This window comes from Erythranthe guttata, chromosome 1 (assembly GCF_056151865.1).
Source record: "Erythranthe guttata isolate IM_541 chromosome 1, IM_541, whole genome shotgun sequence".
In the NCBI taxonomy this organism is placed as follows: domain Eukaryota; kingdom Viridiplantae; phylum Streptophyta; class Magnoliopsida; order Lamiales; family Phrymaceae; genus Erythranthe; species Erythranthe guttata.
The window spans coordinates 6,505,492-6,525,788 of record NC_142533.1 but is presented as its reverse complement, the minus strand read 5'-3'; the positions used below and the strand labels follow the sequence as shown (position 1 = coordinate 6,525,788).

Genomic DNA, 20,297 nt, shown 5'->3' with positions numbered 1-20,297 from the left:
TTTGTTCACTTTGGAACAACGGGGACCAAAAGTGGAATTGGGCCAAACACGAGGGACCAAAAGTTGAATCGGGTCAAACACGAGGGACCATATTTTTTATTTTTATTTATAATCATTTATTTTTAATTTTGATAGTAAACAAAACATATTGCATTCTACACATATTAACTCATTCCTCCCCTTCAACTGGAAACCTGAATCAAGACTAATTTTCTTTACAAGCATGCCAAATTGACACAAATATTTTACACCCAATCACTTCAAAAATATGTAGAAAGTTTAACCTAAATTAATGTATTTGCTAATTTCGAAGTTTTTTTATGGGAAAATTACAGTTTATGTCCCTAAACTTCACCACTAAAACGATTTATGTCCTCAAACATTTCAATCCACGAAATATGTCTTCAAACTTGCCACTTTTGATCACTTTATGTTCTGCCGTTAACATCGGCAGCTAACTTCGACGGAAATAGCACACGTGGCTCACGTGATGTCTATGTGACCGTTAAATGTGCGTGGAATAATATATTGAATAAATGTTGACGTGGCACAAGAATATACTAATTTCCTTTAACTCACTCTCCCAAATCCCAATTCCACATCACGTTTCATTCCAAACATTCTCACATTTGAAGAGTTTTTCCCTTATCAAAGAACAGCAGATTCACGTGCAAACACATGCCTGCAATCGAGAGGAAGAAGGTAAACGCGACTCCTCTTCTGGTTCTGAAAAAGATTTTAGGGGAAGCTTTAATTCTTCTCCCAACTCCGTCTCTAGAACGTTGGGGTCGTGTGATTCTTCGCCTGCTGATGCTTGTGCCCCTTGTGGTCTCGATGAAGCGAGCACAAGGATGGTGAAGATGGCACAAATTCTACCCAACTCAGCAGTTTCAGAACCTGCCCAGAAGGTGTTCGACAAAATGCCTGAACCAATTCCGGAAAAAAAAAACATGCAGCACCTGTCAAAGCTGCATATAATTCTTTTTTCGCCAAGAATAGAGTGCCCAAGAACGGATTCCAGCTCCCCAACTTCCCCAACGAAGTAGAAGAAGACATGATATTTTCAGCCCGAAGATGAAAGTGAAATCGAGGAAACATTCGGCATTTGTTTATTGGGCTATTTTGCTGGTAAAACACCACGAAAAATGGCCATGGATTCACACACGATTCTGCTATTTTCGAATTTCACCTCAATTGAAGGATTCGAAATGGGGTTTTAGGGATTGGATTTACGGGTTCATTGGGGATATGGAGAATTAGGGATTTTAGAATAGAAATAGGGGAGGAGAATGACGTGTCGCTCCACATCACGTTTCGTCGACCAAGTAGGCACTGGGTGTTGTACAGCTCAACATTTAACGGCCACATAGACGTCATGTGAGCCACGCGTGCTATTTCCGTCGAAGTTAGCTGCCGACGTTAACGGCAGAACATAAAGTGATCAAAAGTGGCAAGTTTGAGGACATATTTCGTGGATTGAAATGTTTGAGGACATAAATCGTTTTAGTGGTAAAGTTTAGGGACATAAACTGTAATTTTCCCTTTTTTTATTTTGATTTAATGGTTTCTTCGTTCCAACTGAACAGTTAAAATACATCATTTTAGCCATTTTATTTTTAGAGAGGGGTGTATTGTCCCGCCGCCAACAGTAATCCCCGTTCCCAACCCCACATTCATCTTTGTTGATATGAGAAAAGCTCAGTCCTTAAATTGCAATTTTTAAAGTTATAGGACTAAATTGAATTTGTGAAAACATTGAAGAAGTTTGAGGGATTAAATTACAGTTTTACAGAACTTAATTAAAATCCTCACTCTACCCCTGTCCCGCCGCCAACAGCAATCCCACATTCATCTTTGTTGATGAACCAAACTGCCGGAGCAAATTAGGAACCAGATTCAACCAACAACCAGCAATCGAATCAATTTGGATGACGGAGCAGAGGCGGCGTGGATAGTGAATTAGATGGCGGTGGAGAATTTGGTTCTACACCTATGATGGTGGTGGTGGCGCGGCCGCGGCGGAGCAGAGGTGGTGATGGTGATATGCCATTTTTTTTTTTATATTTAACATATATTTGCATATTGTTTGCTAAAATTCAACTATTTTTCCATTTGCTTTTTTTTTTTGGATTTATTTATATTTAATATCTATTTTTTGCTTTTTGAAATTAAAATATTTTATAAAGAATTTTATTGTTTTCGTGATTGATGGGTGTGGTAATAAATCAAAATTAATCTTAAATTATTTTTATTTTTAGCAAAAAATCCGAGGCTTAACCTACTCGGGTATTTTTGTCTTTTCACAGCTGGTCAACGGCCAAAAGTTAAATCAGTAGAGTATGCATTCTGAAAATAAGCATAGGGGTTATTTGCTAATTTTTTTATCATAGGGGGAAATCGCGCAGTTACAAATTTCACAAGGGTAGTAAATACAATAAGCTCTACATTCATTACAAGAATGTCCTCACGAATAAATCATGGAATTTTCTTCCTGTACACAGATGAAGAAAATCTATCAAAAACCTCTCTTCGATGATTTCACTATCCCCTAAAAGACTTTTAAGAACAAATATTAGCTCAACTGGATGCGATCGATCGAGTCATATTAAAACCGTAAGCATTTTGAAACTAGTCTATCTATCTATCTATATCTATATCTATCTATCTATCTATCTATATCTATTCTATATCTATATCTATATTATCTATAAAACTGTGAATGATATGAATGTTTCTACCATTTTTTGTATGGACAAAAATATCCTTTGGGTATGGAAAATTTGAAGGACAATTAAGTAATATGCTAATAATAATAACAATTAATTAATACTTATACAAATATTTTCACACATCTTCTTCATCTTTTTCTAAATTCATTATTATTCTTTTCCATGGTAAGTCTTTTTATGTACAAGGTAACACATTTAATAGTTTTGACGGACAACTAAGAATGAAGTAAAAATTATTAATTAGTACGCCATACTTAAATAAATTAATTAACACAAAAGAACAGTTTTTACGTTTACAGTTTTCACATCTTCCTGATCTTTTTTTCTCGTTTTATTCTTTGCTTGGTAAATGATCTTTTCATTAAAAATTGAAATTTCTATGCAATCTTAAACAAGCACAGGCATCGTTGCCGCAGTAGCCACCGTAATCGCCACAGACATTTATTCATCCAAAGGTAAATCCCTCTTTCATAACCTCAATGTGATTTTGAAATTTGGTATATATATATTTTTCGAGAAATTGATTTTCTAGACAAGATCTTTTTAAACCCCTAATTTTGTAACACAGTCTTCCAGATCGGGTCATAGGGAACAATTTGTGAATAATAGGTAAGTAATTCCAATGTTAAATTTCTTTTTTTTTCTGTAGCATGCATGATGCATAGCATTCAATTTACCCATTATGAGATATATTATTTATTTAATTAGTTTTCAAAAATTAAAACGTACATCATTTCTAATAGAATTGTTCTAAGGAACAGTCCAACAATATTTTCCCATCTGCAGCAATATTTAAGTGTTTAAAAGTTTGCTCATTTACACGAGATTTTATATTTGATGTTTTTATTGTTGTTTCTTAGAGGAAAAATAGAAGAACGAGTACACACATACACTTTTACCATGTAAGTATGCAAATAATGTATTTTTGGTGTTTTAATATTCAACATTTTGAGCATTCTTGGAAGTATTTTTCCCCGGATGAGCTTTTGGTGTGTTTGGTGTTTTTGTAAAGATATTCTTGGATTTTTTGGCATCAAAATCAATTTTTAAAGTGTTTTCAATATCAACTTTTGCTTCTAATTCTCTAAAAATAAGTTATTTTAAGCTAAAATATAAAAAGAACATCCATGGACCAACTTCTCTTAAAATAAGTTGCTGGAATTGGTTTTTTATGGAGTTTGCAAACACCCCAAACTTTTAGAAATAAACACTTATTATTAACTTAACTCAAAATCACCAACTTCGAGTTTTCTAGATGTTTCTGCAAACTACCTTAATATGAAAAAGTTTGCATTGTAAAATAGTTTGCGACAAAGACTACTATTACTACCCTGTGTATTTTTATTTGATTTTCAGTGTTGATGTTGGTGTTTTTATTTTATTTCCACTTGGTGTTTTTATTTTATTTCCACTAATGATATTGTCACGACACGTGCAACGCACGTGCACATGCCTAGTACTTATAAAAGGAGGAATCCTATGGTGGTTTCTTCCATTTTTTGAAGAGACAAAAATACCCTTTGTCAAGTTCAAACTTTGAAGGACAATTGAGTAATATAAACTGACTGTTAATTATTATAAATTAATATTAACTTATGACATTAAATAATTATGTTATTAACTATTGTCGAATATAGTATGGACAAGTTTAAACTAATTATATTATTAACTATTTCCACCACCGAATTATCTCACTTCACAACCAAAGATTGTAAAATGTCATAAATACCCCTCAAATTTATAATCCACCACCCTTCCTTATATTAACTTAATCCTCATGTATTCTAACTTATTTTTATTTTATTATTTTTTTTAATTTTTTTAATTTAAAACAAAATTATTATGTTTTCAATTTTTTACAATGAAATATTTATTACAAGATATTTAAACTTTCATATCAGATGACAAACAGATTATGTAAATTTTTTTTAGGACATAAAATTATATGAAGCCAAATTGGCCAATTCTTGAGGAAATTCATGACCTTCCATGCAAGCAACCTTAATTTATTTCTCAAAAAAGTGAGTTCCTGCTCTTTTTGACCTTCGAAAATGTTTTTCTCTTGCGAAAGTATTATTCACTTACGGTGGACAGGGTGAGATTTCCCGTGAAAAGGGTGAGATTTTTTTTAAAAAATATTTTAATTAGTTTAGTGGTAGATGGTTTATAAATATTGAAAAATATATGTGAAAGAAGAAGAAAAGGGTAAAATTGGAAAAATATTTAATTTGGTGGTGAAATAAGATATTTTGAGGGTGGAAATAGCACGTCTCTTAAAATATTTGATAAATAATTTTATTGCTTTCCTGATTGATGGGTGTGGCACGTGGTAGTGAATCAAAATTAATCGTAAATTATTTTTACTTTTTGCAAAAACATGAGGCTTAACCTACTCTGGTATTTTTGTCTTTCACAGCTGGTCAACGACCAAAAGTTAAATGGGTCGAGTATACATCCTAAAAATAAGCATAGGGGTGTTTGCTAATTTTTTTATGACAGGAGGAATTCGCACAGTTACAGGGGTAGTAAATGCAATAAGCTCTACATTCATTACAAGAATGGCCTCACGAATAAATCATGGAATTTATTCTTATTCTCTTCACTTCATGTACACAGATGAATAAAATCTATCAAACACCTCTCCTCGATGCTTTCACCATTCCCTGAAAGACTCTAAGAACAAATATTAGCTCAACTGGATGCGACCGATCGAGTCATATTAAAACCGCAAGCATTTTGAAACTAGTATTTGTAAAACAAAATGTAGAATCGTTGATTCAAATATATCCAAACAAAACTACCCGGTCTTGTTGACAAAACGGTATTATACTCTGCTTCCTTTACCCAATCAATCGAGCGCATGAATCCATAGCGGGAAAATTATATTTTATGTCCCTAAATTTTACCACAAAAACGATTTATGTCCTCAAATATGTCAATTCACGAAATATGTCCTCGAACTTACCACTTTTGATCAATTTATGTTCTATTGTTAACGTCGTCAGCCAAGTTCGACGGAAATAGCATGTGTGGCTCACGTGACGTCGATCTGGCCGTTAAATGTGACGTGAAATAACATATTGCATTGAAATGTTGACATGGCAAACGAATGTACTAATTTCCCCTCACATTTCTACCCCACTCTTCCCAAATCACTCTTCATGCTTCATCCCATAAACCCTAGCCATCCAATTCAAAAATATCTTTCAATCTCCTCAACCCACTCCCAAATTTCCAATCTAATCTGCATTCTTGATCGAACTCATGTCAGACTCGAAGTCATAAACCCATAATAAAATCCCGACATTCTCACATTGCAAGAGTTCTTCCCATATGAGACGCCGCGTTACTTTGGGTGAAATCAAAACTACCACAAACCTACCAAAATCCCAAAATCGAGGTTGAAAGATATTAACTTTGAAAAAACTTACTCAAAATCAGAATTTGTTGCTTGATTATGATGTCACAGGTCAACAAATGTTTGAAACCCTGCGAAAGTAGGGTTGGGCAATCTTGCTGTTGCATAATTTCACCTTAATTTTAAGCTTCGTATAGGTAAATTGGGGGTAGGGTTTCTGCGTTTTCGTTCAATAAATTTGGGGGTAATGAAATTTGAGTGTTGGTGAGATTGAAATAGAGGAAGAGAGTTGCGTGTCACTCCACTGCTTATTATTTCGCCGGATCGACATAGGTAGTAAATCCACGTCGCATTTAACGGCCAGATAGACGTCATGTGAGCCACACGTGCTATTTCCGTCGAAGTTGGCTGACGACGTTAACGGCAGAACATAAATTAATCAAAAGTGGTAAGTTCGAGGACATATTTCGTGGATTGAAATATTTGAGGACATAAATCGTTTTAGTGGTAGTTTAGGGACATATAATGTAATTTTCCCAATCCATAGCACATTCCAGATTCTCTAGATAGAATCTTTAAAACAAGAAGGGGCATAACCGAATTTTGTTAAGCTCTCTGGAAATATTATTTCACACTCGAAGGAATATATTTATTTAGAAAAAAAAAATACATATATATGCGCATTTATCTTGGTCTGATTATCAAGGCCTTGGCGAAAGAATCAAGCTCGAATAACCTAATTCTTTTTATACATATTTTAGAATTTTTGTTCTCGTCGAGTTACAATTGAACTTGAGCTTGAAATGAGCTTTCATAGCTTAACCATATTCATTAAAGCTTACAGGGAGGTATTTCACATTCAACAATCATTTGATAAAATCGAATCCATCACACTTTATTTTTTATTTCCACGTACCCATTGCAAAAGTAAAAATTATGTAAAATTAATTACCTTTTACATTACAAGAATGGCCTCACGAATATATCACGAAAATATGCAAAAACATAAGTTTCAATGATCACCAAAAAATAAAAAGTTTATAAAAACAGGAAAATATCAAATCATACACAGTTTTATGTAAGCCTTGAAATTTTGCCACACTTGCCAAAATAGGAATCTTCATCTTCATTTGAATAGTTGAGGCATTTCAATCGCCGAGCAACACACGATTAGCCATTTGGAATTTATTCCTCCTCCTCCTCCTCCTCCTCCTTCTCCTCCTTCTCCTTCTTCTTCTTCTTCTCCTTCTTCTCCTTCTTCTTCTTCTTCTTCTTCTTCTCCTTCTTCTTCTTCTTCTTCTTCTTCTTCTTCTTCTTCTTCTTCTTCTTCTTCTCCTTCTTCTTCTCCTTCTTCTTCTTCTCCTTCTTCTCCTTCTTCTCCTTCTTCTGCTCCTTCTTCTCCTTCTTCTCCTCCTTCTCCTCCTTCTCCTTCTCCTTCTCCTTCTCCTTCTCCTTCTCCTTCTCCTTCTCCTTCTTCTTCTCCTTCTCCTTCTTCTTCTTCTTCTTCTTCTTCTTCTTCTTCTTCTTCTTCTTCTTCTTCTCTTCTTCTCCTTCTTCTCCTTCTTCTCCTTCTTCTCCTTCTTCTCCTTCTTCTCCTTCTTCTCCTTCTTCTCCTTCTTCCTTCTTCTCCTTCTTCTTCTTCTTCTCCTTCTTCTTCTCCTTCTCCTTCTTCTTCTCCTTCTCCTTCTTCTTCTCCTTCTTCTCCTTCTTCTCCTTCTTCTCCTTCTTCTCCTTCTTCTCCTTCTTCTCCTTCTTCTCCTTCTTCTCCTTCTGCTCCTTCTTCTCCTTCTCTGCTTCCTTCTTCTCCTTCTGCTCCTTCTTCTCCTTCTTCTCCTTCTTCTTCTTCTTCTTCTTCTTCTTCTTCTTCTTCTTCTTCTTCTTCTTCTTCTTCTTCTTCTTCTTCTTCTTCTTCTTCTTCTTCTTCTTCTTCTTCTTCTTCTTCTTCTTCTTCTTCTTCTTCTTCTTCTTCTTCTTCTTCTTCTTCTTCTTCTTCTTCTTCTTCTTCTTCTTCTTCTTCTTCTTCTTCTTCTTCTTCTTCTTCTTCTTCTTCTTCTTCTTCTTCTTCTTCTTCTTCTTCTTCTTCTTCTTCTTCTTCTTCTTCTTCTTCTTCTTCTTCTTCTTCTTCTTCTTCTTCTTCTTCTTCTTCTTCTTCTTCTTCTTCTTCTTCTTCTTCTTCTTCTTCTCTTCTTCTTCTTCTTCTTCTTCTTCTTCTTCTTCTTCTTCTTCTTCTTCTTCTTCTTCTTCTTCTTCTTCTTCTTCTTCTTCTTCTTCTTCTTCTTCTTCTTCTTCTTCTTCTTCTTCTTCTTCTTCTTCTTCTTCTTCTTCTTCTTCTTCTTCTTCTTCTTCTTCTTCTTCTTCTTCTTCTTCTTCTTCTTCTTCTTCTTCTTCTTCTTCTTCTTCTTCTTCTTCTTCTTCTTCTTCTTCTTCTTCTTCTTCTTCTTCTTCTTCTTCTTCTTCTTCTTCTTCTTCTTCTTCTTCTTCTTCTTCTTCTTCTTCTTCTTCTTCTTCTTCTTCTTCTTCTTCTTCTTCTTCTTCTTCTTCTTCTTCTTCTTCTTCTTCTTCTTCTTCTTCTTCTTCTTCTTCTTCTTCTTCTTCTTCTTCTTCTTCTTCTTCTTCTTCTTCTTCTTCTTCTTCTTCTTCTTCTTCTTCTTCTTCTTCTTCTTCTTCTTCTTCTTCTTCTTCTTCTTCTTCTTCTTCTTCTTCTTCTTCTTCTTCTTCTTCTTCTTCTTCTTCTTCTTCTTCTTCTTCTTCTTCTTCTTCTTCTTCTTCTTCTTCTTCTTCTTCTTCTTCTTCTTCTTCTTCTTCTTCTTCTTCTTCTTCTTCTTCTTCTTCTTCTTCTTCTTCTTCTTCTTCTTCTTCTTCTTCTTCTTCTTCTTCTTCTTCTTCTTCTTCTTCTTCTTCTTCTTCTTCTTCTTCTTCTTCTTCTTCTTCTTCTTCTTCTTCTTCTTCTTCTTCTTCTTCTTCTTCTTCTTCTTCTTCTTCTTCTTCTTCTTCTTCTTCTTCTTCTTCTTCTTCTTCTTCTTCTTCTTCTTCTTCTTCTTCTTCTTCTTCTTCTTCTTCTTCTTCTTCTTCTTCTTCTTCTTCTTCTTCTTCTTCTTCTTCTTCTTCTTCTTCTTCTTCTTCTTCTTCTTCTTCTTCTTCTTCTTCTTCTTCTTCTTCTTCTTCTTCTTCTTCTTCTTCTTCTTCTTCTTCTTCTTCTTCTTCTTCTTCTTCTTCTTCTTCTTCTTCTTCTTCTTCTTCTTCTTCTTCTTCTTCTTCTTCTTCTTCTTCTTCTTCTTCTTCTTCTTCTTCTTCTTCTTCTTCTTCTTCTTCTTCTTCTTCTTCTTCTTCTTAAAAAAATATTTTTTTTAAGCAACAATGTTTATTCGACACATACATGTCGAAATTTCTCAAAATTTCGAAATGTATGTGTCAAATTTGGTTTTGTTTTTCTTTTTTTAATAAAATTTTCGACAAGTTGGTGTCGAAAACTTACCAAAAATTCGACCAGTATGTGTCGAAAGCTGTAGGCGGCATTCAAAATTCAAAATCGACTTCGAAGCTCAAAAAAGTCATGGATACATACTTTAACTGGGTTCTCCTTGGCTGTAAACTACCATTTTGTTGTCATTTGACTCCATTTTGCAAGTTGTGTGAAGTTTTGATTTCTTTAGTTTTGAATGTTTTAGAAGGGCTTGTTTGTGAGGCAGAAGAAGAAGGAGGTGGTTGAGGGGTTTCTGAAGAAGGAGATGAGTTTTGTGTGTTTGGTATTGAAGAAAGAAATATAAGATTTTTAATGTTTTTGTAGCATTGATTTTCATTAAGGGTATTTATTTCATGACCTATTTATTATCTAATTTTTATTTTTGTGGTATTGAAGTGAGAAAAAATCGGTATTAGTTTTAGTTGTTCCCTTCTAATTAAGATGAAACTTATTTTAACTTAACTGCCCAACGAATCAAGATTGGCATCTAGCAACTACCTGTCATGATTCCCTAGATACAAATGAAGTGCCTGCAAGAACCGTGTGATATGGTTAACGTAGAGTACAATCCCTTCGATTCATATGTCCCGATTGACTAGAGGCACTGAATCACCGAGATATCTATTAAAGTTCAATAACCGCGTGAACGTTCTTAGTAATGCAATCAGTTTGCGTACGAATTTCCCTAATCATCACACAGTTAGCTCTGGCCAGAGACTCTATGATTACAAACTATAAGAATATAAAGGACATCCATGACTATTCAACCGATCGAATCCCCTACTACAATACACTAACCTCGGTGGGATGGGTCACGCTACAGCTGATCCACTAATGAAGTCATAGTGATGTCTGGGTCTTAAGGATTAATGGTGTACAACTATATCATAGAAAACTGTATTCGATTATTGGAAACCATTTAAAAATTTCTAGGATTAGGGAGTTGAGTGAACTCATTTATATGAGCACCCACTTATGTATGCCGATGTCACAATACCGATTACTGATGGCGTAACCCATTGACTTTGAAGCTAGATTTAACAGTTATATTACTAAATTAAATACCTCATGATTGAACTAGATCAATTAATAGTAATTTAACAAGTGTAAGGGCTATATCTATGCGCGTGCAAGGGACAAAGATATAGAATGCTAAAATGGGATGTTATCATTAATACGAAATTAATTATTTATTACAATAATAAATGAAATACTACAGTCACAAGTTGACTTGTTGGTTAGAGACTCTAATAGTATTTATTGTTCGTTTGCACTTTATTTATCTCTTTGTATTCTTTCTTTGTGTTATTGTTTACATTATTACTCTACTACATTAGTTCACGATCATCAAACCAAAAAAGTAGATAAAATATGCCATTTTACAACAAAACAGTCTCTTAATGATATTAGTTATAAATTTATTTGAATAAATGCTAATATATAAAAGGTATAAAAAAATTTGGGGGCCCTAAACTTTTAAAACTCCGTGCTTCGTTTTATCACTTGCAAGCCATTGCAAAAGTAAAAACATAGTTAGAGCCTGTTTGGTTAAGCTTATTATAAATAGCTAATAAGATCTTACATATGATAAGTTGTTTTAAGAACTCATAAGTTTTTATGTCTTATTTTTAGAATTGTTGTTTAAAGTGTTTGGATACTGAGCTTATAAGCTGTTTTTACTCATAATAAGATCTTAAATAAAAATGTGGAGTAGAGTACTTTTTAAGAAAAAAATTAAAAGCTCTCAAGCAGCTTAGTTTTTGAATTTTTAAAATATTGTTTAAAGTTTTTACCACTTTGAAAGAGCTTATAAGCCCTTAAACATTTGATAATTTTTTTTTAACATATTATAAGCTTAGCCAAACAGCCTCTTAGTATCCACCCAAAAAACATCACTATTTCCCGAGTAAAGTTAATAGCCTTTTACATTACAAGAATGGCCTCACGAATAAATCAAGAAAATATTTATAACATAAGTTACAATGATCACTGTTGGGTGCTAAATACCCACACTCAAGTGCACGTATCGCAAACAAGTAGTAAAGTAGACTCGTGAGAGTCGGATGTCGATCCCACAGGGAATACGCAAATTATTTAATCCTAAGTACCAAATTTTAACAATTACGATTTTTATCCAGCCTACGCAAGTTTGTCAAATTAATTAACTAAATAAATTAAACTAATCAAGAAAGCAATTAAACAAGAGAAAAATATCAATATAAAACGGATCTAGGATTTTATCTTCCCCTATGGGATAATTCTTCACCCAATTAATCTCCTATCATGCAAGTTATGATTCCCGATTATTAACCCAAGACACGAAATTACTCATAACCAGCTGTCGCTGTATTATAAGTCTATTATTCATAAAAGATTCAGTATATGTCTATGCAAACCTAGTATAAATAAAGCATTAAATAACAAGTCTCGTAAACGGCTACCTAAGGTATTATCTGTATGTCTACGATAATACATGCAATCAACACACGCATTCGGTGAAAACTACTCGAAGGCTCTTCTATCCCTGTTCTAATTATTAAAACGATCTGTCAATCAATTCTAACAATAACAAATAGCAACATAAATTAGCTACGTTCATGTGCTAAATAAGATCAAAATAGAAGAAATAATCGAAGAATTAAACTTGCATAAAAGTAGAAAAAGAGGTTCGAATTACCACATAGGGTTCCAACAAAATCCTAGAATAAAAACTTAGCTACTCATGTTCGTAACGAAAAGCATAATAAAAATACGAAAATTCATAAAAATCAGAAAATAAAAGTAAAAAGGAAAACTAGGATGAAGATTCGTCAAGTCTTCGTCTTCGTTCTCTTGCTCCTCGATTGCTTGTAAAAAGATCAAAATAAAAGATAAAGATAAAAGATGGATCTAATTGTGTGCTTTTGGCCTTTAAATAGGGTGCACAAATATAATAGGGCGGGTTTCCTTGTGTAATTAAGATTCATTCACTGCGCCAATACGTTCCTCCGGACGACCATAAATTACCTTTATAGATCCGTAATTGAAGAACGTATTTTAACTTTTGCACCCACAACGGATCCCCACTCGCGCATTTTCTTCATAAAGGATGGGCTGCAATCATCTACCTCTAGTATTTCGGTGTTCTTGAATTGATTTGAGATGTTTTCCAATTTATAGCAATGCCTAACAATCACCCACCTTAAGTATAGAATGTCGAATTCCAAGTTCTCTATATCCAAGTCTTCCAGCAGCAAGAATTCCAGACTGGGGAACTGTCCTTGTCTTTGGCTGGTTTTCCACAGAGGGCCGCAAAAGGCATACCATCGCAGCTTGAGCACTATAAGATTCGGTAATGATGCAATCACTTCCATATTCTCCCAAGGCAATCCACATCCACTCAGGCTTATCTTCTTAATTCTCATAGGAAAGTTCGGAACTGAACGAACAATTTGAGAGCTCAGATTAGGATTTACAACGACGCATTTGAATGACACAAATTCATCATAGACAGAGGCTAAATGACCGAAAAAACTGAAGGTTTCGGTTGAGTCGTGTGCTGACTCAATTTGAACGGCTATTCTCGTTAGCGTGGGGATTCTTGAAAGCACTTCTACGGTACAACTGTGAACACTCACACCTGAAACTGTTATAAGATTCTCAAGATGAGAATCATCCGGAGGAGGTGGGAGATCGAAGCCCTTGCAATAAAGTTGCCTCAGTTTATGCATGTTCCAGATATCTATAGGCAGATAAACTGGACCATGATTCGACTATTTGATATTATGATGCCGAGTGAAAATCAATACCTCGAGGTTCCAAAGTGTGGATATGGAGTTGGGGAGCTCTCTATCACACGTGATGGAAAGATACGTCAAGTGAACTAATGCAAGTAGTTGATGTGGGAACTCGTAGAAGCGGATCGCAAGTGCATCTAGTACCTTGAGCAATCTAAAACACAAGGGCAACAATACTGGATATTGTTGTTTTGGACCGAAACACAGAAGAGATCGTGCATTCGGAACCGATTCCATCCATTCATGAACTTGTGTGAAAGCAAGAACAACATTATTGTGGACACACAAACGTTGCTGCCTTCTAATGTTCTCCGGAGTACAATCGGTGTATTTTTTCAGGATATGGAAAAACTTTTCACTCTTAGCTTCACTAACACACAGACTTCGAAAGGTGAAATGTAGTCTACAGTTCTTAACGCTAAACGAGTTGACAGAAGCGTGCTTTTCTCTCAAAACAACATTTTGCCGAATAAGTAGACCCAAGATGTGTCCGACAATTTCTTCACTCTCTGGGCCTGCCTCCATAAAGCCCTCAGAGAGCCTTAATTTGATTAGCTTTGATCGAGAAATCCCATAATGTTTTGGGAACACACCCATATACAGAAAGAATGGCTTTAGATCCCAAGGCAACATCATGTAACTTAAAAATAGTGCCTTTGAGAGTGGCGTATCGTCATATCTTGTGGTGACGAGTGAATCTTCTTTTTCTGATAATGTCTTCCATTCTTCAAAAGATTTTCCATGCAGATTCTCTCCAACCTGTATAATTGCTGCAGGGAGTCCTTCACAGTTCTTGGCAATCTTCTTCCCAATCTTCTCAAGTTCTCGACTGCACTTCTCCTGTCTATTACTAAATGCGGTTTGATGAAGTAGTTGCCAACTGTCGTCGTCGTTGAGAAATGGTAATATAATAAACTTGTCTATAAAAGTGTAGACAAATAAACTTTGGATCTGAGATATGACGATGATCCGACTTCCTTTTCTGTTTTCTGGAAAATCACAAGGTACTAGATCAGTGTCGTCAGCCCATACATCGTCTAAGACAATTAGATACTTTTGAGTAGATAAAGCCTCAAAAAATCGCTTCTGCAAATAATCCGTGTCTCGTTTATCAGAAGGAATGACGACGCCAAGTTCATCTAGAACATGCAGTATAATATCTTTCCATTGAGTGTAGTGTGGGCCGATGTGCAGAAATAAACGAGTTTCGAACTCTTTAATAACAAGTGGATCGTTGTAAACTTGTTGAACAAGGCTAGTCTTGCCGATTCCGGTCATGCCCATAACTGATTGAACTAAGTAATGGGAATCGGGATCGAAAATCCATTGTTTAAGTTCTCTAATTTGGTCATCCAATCCCACCAGGAGATTCTGTTGATTCTCAGTATTATAATATGAAGAAGCAAAATTAGAATACCTGCTGCTGCTACAGATCTGTTCTTCTTCGTCAGTTGCTGTGAGAAACGAAGTAATTTCTTGTTTGACTATTTGCAGTTGTTGGGAGAGAGACAAAGTGAAACCGATCTCATCATGATCTGGATCAGACAAGTGGGAGTGTGCTGGTTTTTGTTGTGCGGCGGGCCAGGTTTCTTTGGCGGCTGGGGTGGTATGTCCGGTTCTCTGGTTTCTATTCACAAATCATGTATCAGAAGTGGCTATCGAATTTAGGCGGAGAGCTAAATCCTATAATGCTGCATTTGCCTTTACCTCTATTGGCATGGCAATCGACTCATCTTCCTGGTGGGCTCGACAAGGAATTTATGCGCTGAGAGTTGTTGGCCAAGTATCTCACTTTTTTAATGCTGTTGATGGTTCTGCAAATATGCCGCGCCTACTTCAATTGTTCTTTCTTGATACTGCTGATGATTTAGATTCAAATACATTAAGCAGTCGAGATTTGCGACGTGACGTGATGAACTTGCTTGTTGGTGCACTAGCAAATAACCCGTACTGTACATTCTTTAAGCGCTTGCGTACCTGGGATAATCTTTCCGACGCTCATATTGTAATCAAGACAACACCTAATTTAGATCAGAGGACTTTCAATCTTCCTACTGTTGATCAAGTGGCTGCTGTTTGGAAGGATGGTGAGGCGAGTGATGCTGGAGCAGAACGCGATATACGTGTCTATACGGATGCTGGTCATAGTCGCAAAATCAATTATTATTTTGGTTGTTATGACCCGCTTCAGTACCCTTTATTATTTCCGAATGGAGAACCGGGCTGGCATGCCGGTATTGAGAAATTACCTTCCGCACGAGCGACATTTCTGGAAGCAACTGCACGACACTGTGTAGGTGAGGGTATTGCCGTTCCAGGTGTTGTTGGATCGGTCGATGAAATGCTTGCAGTCGAGGCCAGCGGTAACTTTTCTGTTGTTGTTACCTAACTTTTGTTTCCGCTGTTTGTGTTAAGGTGCCAATGTATTTATTTTTTCCTGCAGTGTTGGCTTCCGGTAAAAAAAGCCATCACAATGTCTCGTGTCGGGAGTACTACTGTTTTAAAGCTCAAATGCGTGGCGAACAATGTTCAATCATTTTGCACTCAGGAAGGTTGGGCCAACAGTACATTATTGATATGTATATTAAATTGGAGACATCTAGGCTCGATTATTATAGATCTGAACAGTTGCTGCAGGAACTTCGTACAGAATCCTATCAGGGTATTATTGATAGTCTTTCTCTAGATCATGGTATTCGGTCTTCTGATATTGGACAACGGATGGTTCTGCCGTCTTCGTTCATTGGTGGGCCCAGGGACATGCGTAAGAGGTACGTGAATGCCATGGCCTTGGTTGAGCGATTTGGGAAGCCTGATCTTTTTATAACTATGACATGCAATCCTGCCTGGATGGAGATTCAAGATCACTTGCTCCCTGGAGAAAAACCTCATGATAGGCCAGATTTAATTGCACGTGTTTTCAGAGCAAAGGTCGAGGAGCTGAAGCATGATATAATAGAGGGTAAATTTTTTGGCAACGTGGTGGCATATGTGTATACTATTGAATATCAGAAGCGCGGACTTCCTCATTGTCATTGGGTCATTATACTAGATAAACACGACAAGATGTTTTCTACAGCTGTATATGATCGTCACATCTCTGCAGAGTTGCCGACCACCTCACATCCATTTATGCGAGACTTAGTTGTTAGACACATGATGCATGGTCCCTGCGGTGACTCAAATCCCGATAACTCGTGCATGCGTGATGGCAACTGCAAGAATCACTATCCCAAGGACTTCTCAGAATCTACTTCGCATGGCAAAGAGTCGTATGTTAACTACAGAAGAAGAAATGATGGTTCGAATGTCGTTGTTCGAAATGTTCGCCTGGATAACAGGTTTGTCATTCCCTACAGTCCTGTACTACTGGCTAAGTTTGACTGTCATATTAACGTCGAAGTCTGTGCGGATATCAAATTGGTTAAGTATCTGTATAAATACATTCACAAAGGGCATGATAGATTGTCGTACAGCGTTGTTCCTACATGTTCTCAGACAGACCAGCTCGATGAAATACAGTCATACCAGAATGGCAGGTGGATTTGTGCACCCGAGGCATATTGGAGAATGTATTCTTTTGCGACCAGCGATTCACATCCGGCGGTCATAGTGTTGCCCGTCCATTTGCCAAATCACCAACCTTTACGGTTCGGCGCTCGTCAGTCTTTGCAGCAGCTTCTTGCAAATCCCTTGTCGTCTAAGACGATGTTGACCGAATTTTTTTATATGAATCAACATGACGCTGACGCTGTACGTCTTCGCCTTTTGTACAAGGAATTTCCCGAGTTCTTTGTTTGGGAGACAAGTCATCGTAGGTGGAAATTGCGGCAGAAGCAGAGGGTGGTTGGAAGACTTTGTACTGTTAATCCACAAGAAGGTGAGCGGTATTTCGAACGGTTGCTTCTGCTCAACGTCAGATGTCCGACTTCGTTTGATGATCTTCTCACTGTGCAAGGACAGCATTACAACACATTCCGAGAGGCTGCTGTTCACCGAGGGATCCTACAATCTGACTACTACGTTGACAATTGTATGTCTGAGGCTGCATTGTTCCAGGTTCCTTATTGTTTCCGGGTTTTATTTGCCATGCTTCTTGTCTACGGTATTATTTCCGACACACAACTGTTATGGAATAAATATTACGCCTCATTATCTGAGGACTTCGCTCTAGATACTTTACTGACAAACAAAGAAGTTTTGCGAAAGACAGTTGCTGCTATTGATCTGGTTCTTATTTCCATGGATAAATCTATATCTGATTTTCCTATTAAATTTCCATTCGGATATTTACACTCCAACGATAGAGTGAGTGCAGATTTTAGCCATGAATGCTCGATTGTTGTCACAGCAGGTGATATTTGTTCTATACAGCAGTTAAACCTGGACCAGCAGCTTGCCTTCGACAGGATTGTACGCCTGATTAATGCGCATGGTGAAGGAGTATTTTATTTAGACGGTCCAGGTGGCACAGGAAAAACTTTTTTGTACAAAGCTTTACTAGCATATGTACGCTGTCGTGGGGGTATTGCACTTGCTGTGGCAACTTCTGGAGTGGCCGCTTCTCTTTTGCCGGGTGGTCGTACAGCACATTCAAGATTCAAGCTCCCGTTTGATATTGATGACAAGCCTATCGGAAAGGTTAGTAAGCAGAGCAGCCTAGGTAAAATGATCGTCGCATCCGAGCTGATAATATGGGATGAGGCTTCAATGGCAAATCGTCATTCTATCGAGGCACTAGATACTTTATTGCGTGATTTATGCGATACGTCACTGTCGTTTGGCGGTAAAATTGTTTTGTTGGGTGGAGATTTTCGTCAAACGCTGCCTGTTGTGGTGCGTGGTTCAAGGGATTCAACTGTTGCAGCGAGTATTGCGAGCTCTGCTGTTTGGCAAGGGATAAAAAGAATTGAACTTTCTGAAAATATGAGAGCTAAACAGGATCCTGATTTTATTAGTTTTTTGCTTCGTTGATGCTGTTGTTTCTTTAGATTGTCTTGTCGATGCTGTTTATCCCTCGTTCCATCTTTTTTCCTCAAATCCTTGTGCATTAATAAATAGGGCAATTCTTACCCCAAAAAACGAGTATGTTGACAGCATTAATGATTTGCTGATAGACCGATTTCCGGGCCAGGTCAAAGAGTATGTTAGCTTCAATAGCACAACAGATGCATCACAACAGGGGGAATATGAGGATTACCTCAACAGTATTTCAGCAAGTGGTCTCCCTCCGCATATTTTAAAGTTAAAAGAAAATTGTCCTATTATGTTATTAAGGAATCTGAATCCCGTTCAGGGCCTTTGCAATGGTACACGGCTAATTTGTCGTCAACTTGGCGACAACTTCATCAAGGCTGAAATCGCTGTGGGGGACTTCAAAGGAGATCAAGTTTTCATTCCACGTATACCTCTCGAATCTTCTTCCAAGTTACAATGTCCAATTTCGTTTAAACGAATGCAAATTCCTGTGCGCTTATGCTTTGCTATGACAATAAATAAAGCACAAGGGCAAACTTTAGACTTCGTGGGAATCTATCTTCGAGAGCCTGTATTCTCCCATGGTCAATTGTATGTTGCTATGTCTAGGGCAAAATGTGCTGATTCTATAAAAATTCTTCTGCATCCCCCAACGAACAAAGAGGTTCCTTCTGATGCTACTAAGAATATAGTGTATGAAGAAATCTTCCGTTTGGCGAGAGGTATTTATTTATTTACCTTTGCTTCGGTTAATTTAGATTACACTACCTTGCTTGTTCAATGAAATATGTTTTCTTCTTCTATTTATAGGACATGGTTAAGGATGCTGCCTGGATCATGCTTTATGTGCAAATCGGTGAGTGACTTTGTAAATGATTGTGTGCTGCTACAGTATAGTTCATTTGTGTTCTTATTTTGCTGCACACCTCATATATACATACATATATATATATATATATATATATATATATATATATATATATATATATATATATATATATGAGAGAAATGGAATGAAGAAAGGTGCTTGAAGTGAAGAAGAGGACAACAAGTTAAGGTCTTATGTTCTCAGATATGGTCACTGGAATTGGCGACTGCTTCCCAAATATGCTGGTATTTTTATTAATTAAAACTTAATTAATTGATTAATTAACAGGGTAAACATATTAATTGATTAATTATGGAATTAAATGTAGTATAGGATTGGCAAGATGTGGGAAGAGCTGGAGGTATTTCGCAAATTTTGGATTTTCAGCTATGTGTAACAGTCGGACAGCTTATTCATAACATCGTTTACTTTACTTTTGCATTGCACAAACTGCAACATTGGTGCATGTTTTGTTTTGAGTTTGTCTGGAATTTCGGTTACTTGTGAGAGTGTATATATTTTACATACTATGAACTGTGATATTTTAGTATTACAAACTCATAGCTGAAACAATATATGCTACGCCTTGTGAATATTGCCAGTATTCAGTAACCATTGTTTACTCTTCTCTGCTAACCAACTCATTTTCCCCACATTTGTATCTTGTACTACATGAATACCCAAATCTCAAAAATGCACGCTTACTGTGGCCAACAAAAAATAGGATTTTGACATCACTTATGTGACTCAATTGTCTATGTTGATTATTGTAAGTAAAATAACGTCCGCCTCGAGTGTTGCTTGTAATATAAGTGCATGATTTATAACCTAGCGAGAACTGTACACCAGTTTAAAGACTGAAGGCTGCCTCTTTTTAGAAAATACAACCTCAACCGATATTGCCCGTCCAAATTAATCATACATACTGGGCAAACAGCACCGCGCATTGCGCGGTGCCTCTCCCCCTAGTATATATATATATATATATATATATATATATATATATATATATATATATATATATATATATATATATATATATATATATATATATATATATATAACCTAATTCTTTTTAAACATATTTTAGAATTTTTGTTCTAGGCGAGTTACGAGTTGAACTTGA

The 20,297-nt window shown here is 36.3% G+C and overlaps 2 protein-coding genes across 2 annotated transcripts; one reads left to right on the top strand and one right to left on the bottom strand.

Moving 5' to 3' along the window:
* Window positions 1-664: 664 nt before the first annotated feature.
* Window positions 665-15,045, bottom strand: LOC105962274 (putative disease resistance RPP13-like protein 3). The gene is made up of 6 exons (XM_088821905.1): window positions 15,034-15,045; window positions 13,339-14,946; window positions 12,658-13,230; window positions 1,234-1,410; window positions 960-1,125; window positions 665-897 (listed from the first exon to the last, which is right to left on the bottom strand). Exons 1-6 carry the CDS (start codon window positions 15,043-15,045, stop codon window positions 665-667), a joined length of 2,769 nt encoding a protein of 922 aa, XP_088678031.1.
* LOC148772715 (uncharacterized) lies at window positions 15,044-19,124 on the top strand. Its single transcript, XM_088821493.1, has 4 exons — window positions 15,044-15,689; window positions 15,770-18,196; window positions 18,285-19,025; window positions 19,114-19,124. The coding sequence occupies exons 1-4, from the start codon at window positions 15,044-15,046 to the stop codon at window positions 19,122-19,124; spliced, it is 3,825 nt and encodes a 1,274-aa protein (XP_088677619.1).
* The last annotated feature ends 1,173 nt before the right edge of the window (window positions 19,125-20,297 follow it).